General features: G+C 41.2%; 1 protein-coding gene across 1 annotated transcript in view; it reads right to left on the bottom strand.

Annotated features, from left to right (window-relative positions):
* Eif2ak2 (eukaryotic translation initiation factor 2 alpha kinase 2) overlaps positions 1-13,257 on the bottom strand; it is a 29,396-nt gene that overhangs the window by 4,247 nt on the left and 11,892 nt on the right. The window contains exons 9-13 of the mRNA XM_090337142.1: positions 11,584-11,646; positions 10,183-10,305; positions 7,874-7,993; positions 4,754-4,934; positions 864-992 (exon numbers count right to left, since the gene is read on the bottom strand). Of these exons, the coding sequence (XP_090193268.1) occupies positions 864-992; positions 4,754-4,934; positions 7,874-7,993; positions 10,183-10,305; positions 11,584-11,646 (616 nt within the window). The remainder of the gene's footprint in view (positions 1-863; positions 993-4,753; positions 4,935-7,873; positions 7,994-10,182; positions 10,306-11,583; positions 11,647-13,257) is intronic.

Genomic DNA, 13,257 nt, shown 5'->3' with positions numbered 1-13,257 from the left:
TAGGAGTTGCTAAGCCTACGTTACATGGCAAGACACTGTCTTGGAAAAGAAAAAAGGTACATATACATACACACATACATACATACAATTTATTCATAAAATTTTATTGTATTAAGCATACAGGAGGATGTACATAGATTATATGAAAATCTTATAGAAGGGATTAAAACATCTGTGGATTTTAGAATCCATAGGGTTGGGGGACATGTCTGGAAAGCATGAGGAATATGGGAAAACTAAAAGAAAAAATAGTGACATTTGATCTTGACTACAAAGATAAAAGATACATGCAACATGTCTGTAAACACAGAAGTTGGAAACTAAAGAAATACTATTTAATAATGCAATAAGTTATAGCATCTCCATTTTTTGCATCTCTATTTTTTGAAGTATAACACATTTGTTTAAAAGAACATCTCAGGCAGTAGCTAGTGTCTCATACCTGTTATCCTAGCAATTCAGGAAACTGACAGCTGAGAATCATGATACAAAGCCAGACCAGGTGGGAAAATACGTGAAATTCTTATCTCCAGTTAACCACTAAAAACTGAAAGTGGAGTGGTGGCTCAAATGGTAGACTGTTAGACTTGAGCAAAAATGCTAAGGGTCAGTCATATTAGTGTAGAAATGCTAAACTTAATTTTTTCCCATTGGCACAGGGGTAAATGCACTGTATTAAATATGTAAGGTCTTATCTACATTGGTTTGATTACAGAAACTAATGAAGTATTCTCTAATTTTTTGAAAAAGCTAAGGGTTAGTGTATAGGCCCTGAGAGAAAGCCCTAGTACAGACACAAAAATAAAATAAAATGAATAAATGATAGATCAAGATGTTTAGAAGCAAAAAGAGAGGGACCTTACCTGCTCTGGACTCATATATAGCCTTGTTCCTGTACCTGTTGTTCGTTTTTCATCACTTTTCAGAGATGTCACAAGTCCAAAGTCTCCAATCTTTATGTGTTCTTCATCCACTAAAAATATGTTACTTGGCTTTGGAAAAAATGAAATTTAGATGTATCAATTGGACAGCTTGTTACCACATGCTTTAATCATTTTTGCAATGGCTACTTTTATGTTTTACTGGTACACAGGTAGCCCAGATTGGGGAATTTAATACTACCGGTCTTCATAATGTCAACTGAAAAAAAGAAAGGAAAGACTTTCAAGTAATAGTAGAGATAGCTTGGGTTTCAGCTACCTCCAGATACTTGAACAGGTGTGGGGTGAAAGACTGATTCTTTTTTTTTTTTTTTTTTTTTTTGCCAGTCCTGGGCTTGAGCTCAGGGCCTGAGCACTGTCCTTGGACTTTTTCAAGGCTAGAGCTCTACCACTTGAGCCTCAGCACCACTTCTGGCTTTTTTCTATGTATGTGGTACCGAGGAATCGAACCCGGGTCTTCATGCATGCTAGGCAAGCACTTTAACCACTAGGCCAAACTCCCGGCCCCAAGACTGTGATTCTTATCTCCAACTTATGACCAAAAAGCTAGAAGTGGAGCTATGGCTCAAGCGGACCTAGGCCCCATTTTAACTCCCAGTATTGTAGAAAAGAAAAAAGGAAAGAAAAGAAAGGATGCAACATTCCTTAAACTCATTGTAGATAAATGCAGGATTGCTGAGGTGCAAATTGTATGTACTAGGCACGAAAAAAAGGTTACATACTCAGAGCAATGAGATCAACCCTCTACAGTGGGAGCAGCCTGGAGTGAAAACTCACTCCACAAACCTGATGGCCCTCCCAGAGATTTCATTCTAGCTCTTTACATTACAGCAGAAAGTGGTAAACTCTTGGAGTCTTTCTGTAAGAGATAGTTTACCAGGTAAACACCATTCTCTGGCAAGGCCAGCCCAAACTGGTATACTTCAAGGCACAGAAAAAGCATACACTTATGCTAGGGCTTAAATTCTGGGCCTGGGCACTGTCCCTGAGCTTTTTTGCTCAAGGCTAGCACTATACCACTTGAACTACTTGGCTTTTTCTGTGATTAATTGGAGATAAGTTTCATGGAGCACCAGAGCATAGCCTAGTGGTAGAGTGCTCATCTAGCATCCATGAATCCCTGGGTTCGATTCCTTGGTACCACATATTCAGAAAAAGCCAGAAGTGGTGCTGTGGCTCAAGTGGCAGAGTACCAGCCTTAAGCAATGTGTCCAAGAACAATGCCCAGGCCCTGAGTTCAAGTCCCAGGACTGGCAAAAAAAAAAAAAAAGTCTTATGGACTTTCCTGCCCAGGCTGGCCTTGAACCAAGGTCCTCAGATCACAGCCTCCTGAGTATTTAGGATTATAGGTGTGAGCCACCAGTTCCCACTTTCACATCTTCATTCTTATCTGCTCTCATTGGGGCAGAAATAGATAGAAACATGGAGGGTAAAGAAGGCTCAATGGAAATGGAGCTATGACTCAAGGGGTAAAGTACCAGCCTTGAGTAAAACAAGCTTCAAATAGCTTAAGGTTCAAGTACTGACATACACACACCATCAGCATGCAATGACCATGGAGCTGTCACAGACAGAGCAAAAACTTCTTTGCGATTAGACACAGGAAAAGATCACTTTACACCCTAGGAAGCGGCCAGTGCAAGACTCAGGAGAAGGAACAGAGATGTTTCTGAGAAAGTCCTGAAGTAAACCCCAAACTTGGACATTCATATGCACATGAACTAATATAAGTAACTGTGCTCATTTGTTTATTTAATTCTCTGTATTGTTTATCCCAAAGTGAAAACATAGTCTAGTAAGTTTTTGTTTGTTTATGGCAGTACTGGGGTTTGAACCCCGGCCTTGTACTTGCAGGACATGTACTTTGTGACTTGAGTTACCTCCAGCGTATTTTTGAAAAGCTTTGTATTTATTATATTTAAAATCGCATACATTATGAACATACACAATACATCACAATTAACCTTAACCTCCTCTACTCCAGCCCTTGTGCTTGGTTCCTTTCCAAATCGCTTCTTCCATTTATTCTCCAGGCTACCTTGGATTATTATCCTCTTACTTACCCTTCCCATGTAGCTGAGATGATATGTATATACCACCATGCCTTGTGAACATTTTGCCAGGACTGGACTCAGACTATAACTCTCCTGATCTCTCCCTCCTGAATAACTAGGATTTCAGGCATGAACCACTGCACTGGGTCATGTCTTGTTTGCCAGACTGGCCTCAATGTTGTGATGCTCCTGCCTCAGCCTGTCCAGTGTTGGAATTACAGGGGTAAACCATTAACCTCTTCCCAAATTTATCCTTGAACATTGGCCTCATAATGTTCTAACGTCCAAGAAAATGTTTAGATATAGTTAAAGGGGGTGCTGGCTGTTCACACGTGTAAACCTAGCCACTCAGGAGACTGAGATCTGAGGATCACAGTTCAAAGCCAGCCTGGTGGCATGAAAGTCTGTGAGATTCTTATCTCCAGTTAACCACCAGAAAACTGAAAGTGGCATTGTGGCTCAAGTGGAAGAGTACTAGCCTTGAGCTTAGGGACAGTGACCAGGCCCAGAGTTCAACCCTCACAACTGACAAAAAAAGATAACTAGATCAAGATGCTGTCTAATATTCTAATATTGAAGTGTCAGACTGACAGCACCAGGGCAGACCAAAGAATCTATGTATTTAAGGGCCATTAAGTCCTATGTAGGTCTAATAAATGGAGACATTAATAAATGCAGCCTCTCATTTTTCTCTGAAACTTTTTTCTCTCTGCTTCACATTCAGATGTTTTAGATGGGTATAGTAAATAGACTCACAGATGCAGAGCTCCTGTCTAGCCCAGGAAAAAAAGATGCAAAGTGACCAGGAGAAGCTAAATAAACGAGTGGAGACCAACATGGGTAGAAGAGCTTCTATGAAAAGAACAAGAGCAAAGGCTCGGGGGGTGGTTGCAGTCCATGATGAAGGAGGAAATCACAGAGGAAAAGAGTGCACAGGAAAGGCTGAAAAGGTGTTCTGTGTCTCTTCTTCCATTTTAATGGAAAGGGATTTAGTGAGAAATATGCTTGTCTAAATCCTGAAATACTAAGAGGGAAAAAACTAAAGGATGATACATGCTCCAAGTCTTGGATTATTATGTTTTCAATCATGAGGCTGAAAAGTATGAAGACCAGACTGTGGACCCATCAACTCTGAGCCACTGCCCTAGACATACTGACTGATAGGTTAGGGAGGCATGTTCCCCAAGCCACAGAGAAACCTCTACTGAGAACCAGTTGTTGTGCCAATCACTGAACAGAAATGTTCAGTTCAGTCTAAGAAAGCTTTTAAGTGTTGGTAACAGAGATATAATATCACCCATATAGGACTAAAAGTGAATAGGCTTTCCCTATGGTCTTTGACACTCTTGTTGACTAGTTGGAGACAACTTCTGAATAATTGCAAGGAATGGGATTTGGGACAAGTACTACACCCATTCAAACATCAGGAAGATCAGTCCTGGGGCTTGAACTCTGGGCCTGGGCCCTATCCCTGAGCTCTTCAGCTGAAGGCTACCCTACCCTTTGAGTCATAGCTCCACTTCTGGTTTTCTGGTGATTAATTGGGGATAAGAGTCTCATGGACTTTAGTGCCTGGACTGGCTTTGAACTGCGATCCTCAGATCTCATCCTCCTGAGTAGCTAAGATTACAGGCATGAGCCACTATGCCCGGCCGAGACTTTTTTTTCATCCTGACTCGTTCAATCACAAACCTAAAGTTGGAGAAGACAAATTAATAAATTATGTTGATCAATTAACGAAGTATATCTCCCTCTTACCTTAAGGTCTCTATGAATTAATTTATTTGAATGTATATAATCCACTCCTGTTACTATTTGTTCAAATAGGTTCAAAGACACGGTTTTGTCTAATTTATTCTGGTTTCTGTTTTCAATCCATTGCTCCAATGTCCCTTTATCACAGAATTCCATTTGGATGAAAAGGCATTTCGTCTTTGGTCTGGAGATAAAATTCATAGTATGTTAAGAGAATCAATAAAAATAAGTTCATTTTCTAAAAGTTACGCTTGGTTTCTAGATGTTTTCAAAAGGAAATCGAAATATAAAAAGTTAGATCAAAATATGGTGAATTCGAAGTGGCGCTGTGGCTAAAGAGCTCAGGGACAGCATCCACATATTTCATGTCCCACAACCCTGACAAAAACAAACAAACAAAATATGGTGAATTATTCTACATAAATCATAAGTTCTCAAGTATCCTAAATAAACTGAAGATTCTTACATTGAGTTGGAGTATTAATTGTGGTTAAATACATTTATTATAGGAAGGAATTTAGAAACAATTCAATTCACCGTCAGTCAACTGAGCATCGATTTGATAAAAAGCACAGAATAAGCACCGAGGAATAAGAAAATAAACTCAATATCTGCAGTTAGAATCGTATAGACAGTAGAAGAAAAAAATAAATCTAACAGTAGTACAGTAGTACAGAAAAATACCAACAAATTGCGTGCTATGAGGTAGACGTTGGAGGACTGCTTTTGCTAACCATGTTCTATATTTTTGTCGGAACTAAATTGGCTTCAATATTTACTTATTTAGGCAGTACTGGGATTTGAACTCAAGACATTGCATTTGTTTTCTGGGCAAGCACTCTTGCCACCCCTTGAGCCACCCCTTGAGACCTTAATACCTAATTCATATGGTCTAAACTATTTGAGCTAGGAAAGAAGGAAAGATAACCAATATTTTTTGCTTAAAGCTGAAGACAGAGGACAGTGGCCCATTGCTATAATTGCAGCTACTCAGGAGGCTGTCAGCTGAGAATCACAGTTCAAAGCAGGCCTGGGCAGACATCTGCAAGGCTCTTATCTTCAGTTAACCAGCAGAAAGCCAGAAATAGTAGAGTTCATGTAGTAGAGCACCAGCTATGAGAGAAAAAGCCAACCAAGAGGTCAGGTTTTGGTGGCTCATGCATGTTATCCCAGCTACCAAAGAGGATGAGATCTCAGAATCAAGATAGAAAGCCAGTCCTGCAGAGGCTCAAGAGGTAGAGCACCAGCTCAAACAGAGCACTAATCTTGAGCACAAAAGCCAAGTAAAAGCAAAAGGACCTGAGTTCAAGCTTTAGTCCTGGCATGCATATGCATACAGACACCAAAAACCCTCACAAACACAACAAGAGTATGAGACCCTGAGTTCAAGTCCTAGTATTAGCACACAAAAAAAGAAAAAGATAGAAGATGGAGAAATCTTGTAGGCTGTTAGTAATTCCTGAAACAGGGCCAGCAGTGTGGCCTTGTGGTTGCATGCTTACCTACACGAAGCTCCAAGTTTGATTTCTTGATACCATATATACACAGAAAAAGCCAGAACTGGTGCTGTGGCTCAAGTGGTTGAGTGGTAGCTTTGAGAAAGCTAAAGAACAGTGCCCAGGCCCTGAGTTCAAGCCCCAGGACTAGAAAATAATAATAATAATAATAATAATAATAATAATAATAATAATAATAATAAATTGCTGAAACAGAAGACAAAATTTTCCAGAAGGTGACAAGCTGTCGATGAAGCAGGGAAACTTCAGTCATAGCAACATCTACATGGTAAAAACCTTCACAACACTGTATTGTCAACTTACCCTAAACTCAGGTCACATGTGAAGTCAGGAAAGATAAACTGGTTACCTTTTCTTAAAAATTTTACTGTAATCTTTTTTTTTGGCCACCTAGGTCTTGAACTCAGGGTCTGCACACTGTCCTTGGGCACTTTTTCCACAAGGCTAGTGCTCTGCCACCTGAGCCACGGTGCCATTACTGGATTTTTCTGTGTGTGTGGTATGGAGGAATCCGAACCCCGGGCTTCGTGCATGCTAGGCAGGTACTCTACCACCACGCCATGCTCCTGGCCTCTACTTGTATCTTTAAGAAGTTGTACAAAGGCCGGGAGTTTGGCCTAGTGGTTAAAGTGCTTGCCTAGCATGCAAGAAGACCCGGGTTCGATTCCTCGGTACCACATACATAGAAAAAAGCCAGAAGTGGTGCTGAGGCTCAAGTGGTAGAGCTCTAGCCTTGAGAAAGTCCAAGGACAGTGCTCAGGCCCTGAGCTCAAGCCCACGACTGGCAAAAAAAAAAAAAAAAAGAAGTTGTACAAAGGGATTTCATTTCAACATATCAGTTTATGAGTGCACTATATCCTGATCCATGTCATCTCTTTTCATAATTCTCCCTCATCAATCTCCCCCCATAATTCTCCTCTCCCACCTCCACCCCCTCCTATGCCATTGTCACATATACACATGAAATACTAAAAATACCTTTGTCCACTCTTCCACTATCCATTCATCTAGCTCCCCTTAGTCCCCCTCTCCACCCACACCTCAAGTTCCAGCTTCATTTTGTTAGACTGTAAGTTATTTGTTCAAGGAGTTACATTATTGGAATACTCCCCATTAGATATCAAACTTCAATCAATTCATTTGTTTATCTATGCATATAACCTGATGTATGCTTACGTATATATTTATAAATAAGATCTAACCTCCACATATGAGAAAAGATATGTCCATTGTTTCTCTGAGCATCACTTTACTTAACAATTTTTTCCTAGGTCCACCCATTTCTCTGCAATGACATATTATGCTTCCTGATACATGGCTAAAATTTCCTTTAAGCAGTTTTTTTTAAAACACAGTTGAGGATATTTTCTAAAATTCTTTTAAAAACAGTTATATTCGCCAGGTAGTGGATGCATTACTTCCCACACATTGATACCCCTTCTCATGGTTTTTTTCCCCCGCTTCCCTTCCCCCACCCTTCCCAATCATCTTCTAATGATGACTATTAATGGTGATGTTTGATGACCCCATCCAGTGTCCACACACTGTAGACGACAGTTTACTTTCATCCTACGATGCCTATGGTGAGAATTTTTTTTTAACCTACCTCAAATTCCAACTCCCGCTAACCTCAAGGTCGTAATCATCTCCATCCCAGCAACAATGATAGTGAATGATATTGACGTGGTCGAGTTGTGCCAAGGCTCTTACTTCACGCTCCACCTTCCTATCAAGAGGAACAGGAACATGAGGATGTCTGGATGAATCCCCAGTAACTCCAAAACAGCACAGGTCTCGGGACAGAACTGTCAACACTCACCTTTTAAACCTTTCTATGGTTTCCATGCCAAGCTTTAGAATGGAGCAAAGAGAAGTCAAAAGATAAAAGGTTGGCAGAAGCCAGACGTGGTGGCTCATGCCTGTAATCCTAGCTACTCAGGAGGCTGAGATCTGAGGATCTCAGTTCAAAGCCAGTCCAGGCACTAAAGAACATGAGACTATTATCTCCAATTAACCTCTAGCAAATGGCAAGTGGGGCTATGGCTCAAAGGGTAGGGTGGTAGCCTTGAGCTGAAGAGCTCAGGGATAGCTCCCAGGCCCACAGTTCAAGCCCCATGACCCACCAAAAAAAAAGGGGGGGGATGGGCCAGGAGTATGGCCTAGTGGTAGAGTGCTTGCCTAGCATGTATGAAGACCCAGGTTCAATTCCTTGGTACCACAGACATAGAAAAAGCCAGAAGTAGAGCTGTAGCTCAAGTGGCAAAGTGCTAGCCTTGAGCAAAAAGTGTCCAAGGATAGTGCTCAGGCCCTAAGTTTAAGCCCCAGGAGGAACAAAAAAAGAAAAGAAGAATGTCATGGACTTTCCTGACTAAGCTGGCTTCGAACCTTGATCATCAGATCTCAGTTGGGGACCTAGGATCATAGGTGTGAGCCACCAGTGCCCAGCTGAAAAGACCTTCCTTGACTTACGGCCTCTGTGGGGAGGAGTTCAGGCCTCATGAGAAGGTCCTGTGGAGGTGTTCTGGTTGACAGCCCCAGATGAACTGCTTGCCCACAGCCAGTATCATGGGTCTTGCCTGTCTTCTTGGATATTCATCCAGTCAAGCATTTAGATATCTCTAGACTGAAAATGCCAGGAGCACCCAGGCATATTGTATTTAGCTGAGCAGACCCATCCAATGGAACAGGAGATGGTAAATTGCTGCATTTAATCCACCACATTTGGAACAGCACAATTAACTTTTACCTTTGCTAAATCAATTCATCTCTTTGGCTATCTCAATTTCCTCAACTGTAAAGAAACGGGACTATAGCATCAGCTTTAAATTTAGATCACGATTTTGTTGTTGTTGGGACATGGGGCTTGATCTCTGATCCTGGGCACTGACTCTGACCTCTACAGCTCAAGACTTACTACCCTACCTCTTGAGCCATAGACCTACTTCCCATTTTCTAGTGATTAATTGAAGATAAGAGTCTCACATTTTGAACCACAATCCTCAGATCTCAGTCTCCTGAGTAGCTAGGATTACAGGCATAAGCCACTGTGCCTGGCAGATCACAATTTTTATTATTTATTTATTTATTGATTGATTGATTGATTGGTGGGTTATGGGGCCTGGGTGCTGTCCCTGATCTCTTCAGCTCAAGGCTACCACTCTACCATAGAGCCAAGCCCCACTTCCCATTTTCTAACGGTTACTTGGAGATAAGAGTCTCAGGTCCTTTTGTGCCCAGGCAGGCTTTGAACCTTGATCCTCAGATCTCAACCTCCTGAGTAGCTAGCATTATAGGCATGAGCCACCGTGCCTGGCCAGATCACAATTTTTTAACTCAATAAAATCCAGAGTTAACATAAGATCACTTTGTAATAAGCCAAGTTCCTCTAGATTATATTACATTACAAAAAAAGAAGATATGGGCCAGGAACATAAGTTAGTGCTACATGAGCCCTCAGTTCCATTCCTCAGTATCATATATACAGAAAAAGCCAGAAGTGGCACTGTGGCTCAAGTTAAAAAATGCTAGCTTTGAGCAAAGCACTGTCCAGGGACAGTACCTAGGCCCTGAGTTCAAGCCCCAGGACTGGTAAAAAAAAAAAAAAAGAAGAAGCTGGATGTAAGTGGCTCACATCTACATTTCTAGTTACTCAGGAGGCTGAAATCTGAAAGCTAGCCCAGGCAAGAAAGTCCATGAGATTCTTATCTTCAATTAAGCATCAGAGAAACCAGATGTGGAGCTGTGACTCAAATGGTAAAATGCCTTGAATGAAAAACTCAGGGACTGTACCCAGACCTCAAGTTCAAGCCCCAGGATAAAAATAATAGACAAAAAGAAATATATGTTATACCAATGAAGAAGAGAGAAACATGAAAAAATATAGAGCGAGTTTCATTCAAAGTAATTATTACTTACGAGTCATCATATTTAACGCGTTTAATAACATAAGTCTTTTTATCAATCTTGTGCTTTGCTTTGAAAACGTAGCCAAATCCTCCAGCACCAATTTGTTCTATTTCTTCAAAAGTCCCAAGAAACCTTGAGATAAATACCAGTGTTATTCTGAAATGCAGTACTTGCCTTCACACCCCTCCATTTCATGTGACAGGGTCTATACAATGAGCATCATTCCCAACCAACCCCTCTTCAAAATCCACTGCCACAGAAACTTTTTAAGTCACCAAGAATGGTCTTCCTCCTTCCATGGAGATCCAACATAACAGGAGACTAATGGGGGGGGTCAGGAGAGCACAATTAACAACTATGTTTCACATGCCATGATTAACAAAGAAATCCCTCACATATAGAAAACTTCACACTGTGTGGTATCCACAGCTGCTGCTGAGCTGTTAAGAGGAAAAAACACACAGCCTGGCACACAGTGACTACACAGTGTGTACATGGCACAGAAATCAGCCTCATTCTTTTTTGTTTATTTATTTATTTTTGTAGGACATAGGGCTTGAACTTGGCCTGGGCACTGTCCTGGAGCACTTCAGCTAAAGGCTACCGCTCTGTCCCAGGGCCTAGGCGCTGTCCCTGAGCTTTACAGTTCAAGACTACCTTGAGCCAAGCCCCACTTCCCGTTTTCTACAGGTTAAATGGAGATAAGAGTCTCAGGTCTTTTGTGCCCCGCTGTCTTTGAACCTTGATCCTCAGATCTCAACCTCCTGAGTAGCTAGGATTACAGGCATGAACCACCACATCTAGCTTCAGGCTCATGCTTTTTTATTCTCTGATTGCTGAGGCTCTACCATGAGCTGGTTAATTGGAGATAAAGGGTCTCATGGACTTTTCTACCTGGGCTGGCTTCAACTACAATCCTTAGATCTCAGCTTGCTGTGTAGCAACATTTTTTTCTGAACATTTTCTAGACATATTTGCTTTCAATAAAAAAAAAAAACATAAATGGATGTCTAGAAACTCACATAAAGACCCACAGACTTGTGTTTAGCATCTTCTTCTGTGTGAATTCATCTAAACCTTAATTCTCCAAGAAATGACAATTCTTTGTGCTAGTTCTGATTGTGCTATAGCAGTTAAACTGTTCACCTTTATAACATCTGCTTAAGAAGTTGTTGCACAAGCAAGTATATCTTCAAGAATAGTCGGCCGGGAGTTTGGCCTAGTGTTAGAGTGCTTGCCTAGCATGCACGAAGACCCAGGTTCAATCCCTCAGTACCACATACATAGAAAAAAGTTGGAAATGATGCTATGGCTCAAGTGACCTTGAGAAAGTCCAAGGACAATGCTCAGGCCCTGAATTCAAGGCCCAGGACTGGCAAAAAAAAAAAAAAGAATATAGTTCCCTCTTACCTGTCGTTTATTGTATACTTGTTTCCTTTTATAACGGGAGAATTAAATGTAGGTGCCAAGTGTCTAAAATAAAGACAAGAATGAAAAATTTAAATGAAAATAACTTGTATAGATCAGGATGTATGCCCTGCAATGAGTTCTATATATTTTGTGTTGACTATGAGAATAATAGATAGCAAGTTTCAGTTTCCTTCTTTATAAAACAACATCCTGGGGCCGGTAGTTTGGCCTAGCGGTAGAGTGCTTGCCTAGCATACATGAAGACCTGAGTTCAATTTCTTAGTACCACATACATAGAAAAAGCCGGAAGTGGTGCTGTGGTTTATGTAGTAGAGTGCTAGCCTTGAGAAAGCCCAAGGAAAGTGCTCAGGCCCTGAGTTCAAGCCCCAGGACTGGCAAACAAAAAGAAAAACAACAAAAGAACAACAAACAAAAACAACATTCTGATAGTTCTCTTTCCTGGAGGGATTCTTCAGCCCTGTCCCAGCTTCCTTTTTCAACATAACACATTCCTTGCTGGTCTACCATTTGCCCTTCTCATCCTTTCTCCACACTCACAACACAAGATCCAGTATATCTTGAGGCTTCCTTCCCTGTGGATCAGTATTCCTCATGGATCATGAGCTAGTTACCTGCCAGTGAAAGTTCACAGAACATCTAAAAGGAAACAGATCCAAATTGCTATCTTTCCTCTGAGCCCCCAAGGCTAACGACATCAGCACCATTCTTGTATGTGTCCCAACTAAGAAACAGAGTTCTTCAAACCTTCCATGTCCTCAAGTCATGTCTAGGCATACTTTACAGTCTTCCTCAAAAAAGTCCCTCTTTCTCCACAGGTGCCACATCTTGGCTGTGGACCCAATACCCAGCATGCAGACTTGTTTTCTCTACATGTAAACACCTATACCAGCATGGCTAGCGACTAGCCAAAATGTGCTGCTGGTGGTTGCCCGCCAGTTCATGCTCTTTCCTGACCATATTTATACTTCTGCTTTCCTCTTCAGTTACAAACACCAATCCACTAAAACTTATATGACATTTGACCTTCAAAAGAATTAAAGGAAGTGGAGCTGTGGTTCAAGGGGTAAGGCGGTAGCCTTGAGTTAAAGAGCTCAGGGACAATGCCCAAGCCCAGAGTTCAAGTCCCATGACCGACAAAAAAAAGAAAAAAAGAAAAACTCAGCCAGGTGCTGGTGGCTCACTCTTGTAATTTGTAATCCTTGCTACACAGGAGGCGAAGTTGTAAGGATTGTGGTTCAAAGCCAGCCCAGGCAAAAAAACTCAAGGGACATCTCTAATCAACCTCCAGAAAACCAGAAGTGGTACGGTAGCTGAAAATGGTAGAGTGTTAGTTATCCTTGAGCAAACGAGCTCAGGAATAGCACCCAGGCCTTGAGTTCAAGCCTCACAATTGACAATGAAATAAAATTAAAATTAAAAAGTCAAGTCTGAAAAGTCTGCCTGTCTGAAAATTAATGCACTTCCCTTGAAACATATCTCCAAGTCTACTTCCTCACTGGCCTCATCCAAAATAACATCCTAAACTAACAAATGAAACATCATGTAGCATGCGTATAGACTCAGAAGTTCCTCCGTATGAGATTTCAAGCTTTTGAATTCTGAAGCCCCAATCAAACAAGCATGTGTTTTATTCTACAAATACTGCAGACATTA

This window comes from Megascapheus bottae, chromosome 7 (assembly GCF_031878675.1).
Source record: "Megascapheus bottae isolate mThoBot1 chromosome 7, mThoBot2.hap1, whole genome shotgun sequence".
NCBI classification, from domain to species: domain Eukaryota; kingdom Metazoa; phylum Chordata; class Mammalia; order Rodentia; family Geomyidae; genus Megascapheus; species Megascapheus bottae.
Note: the sequence above shows the minus strand (reverse complement) of the source record. Positions and strands in the feature narration are given on the sequence as shown.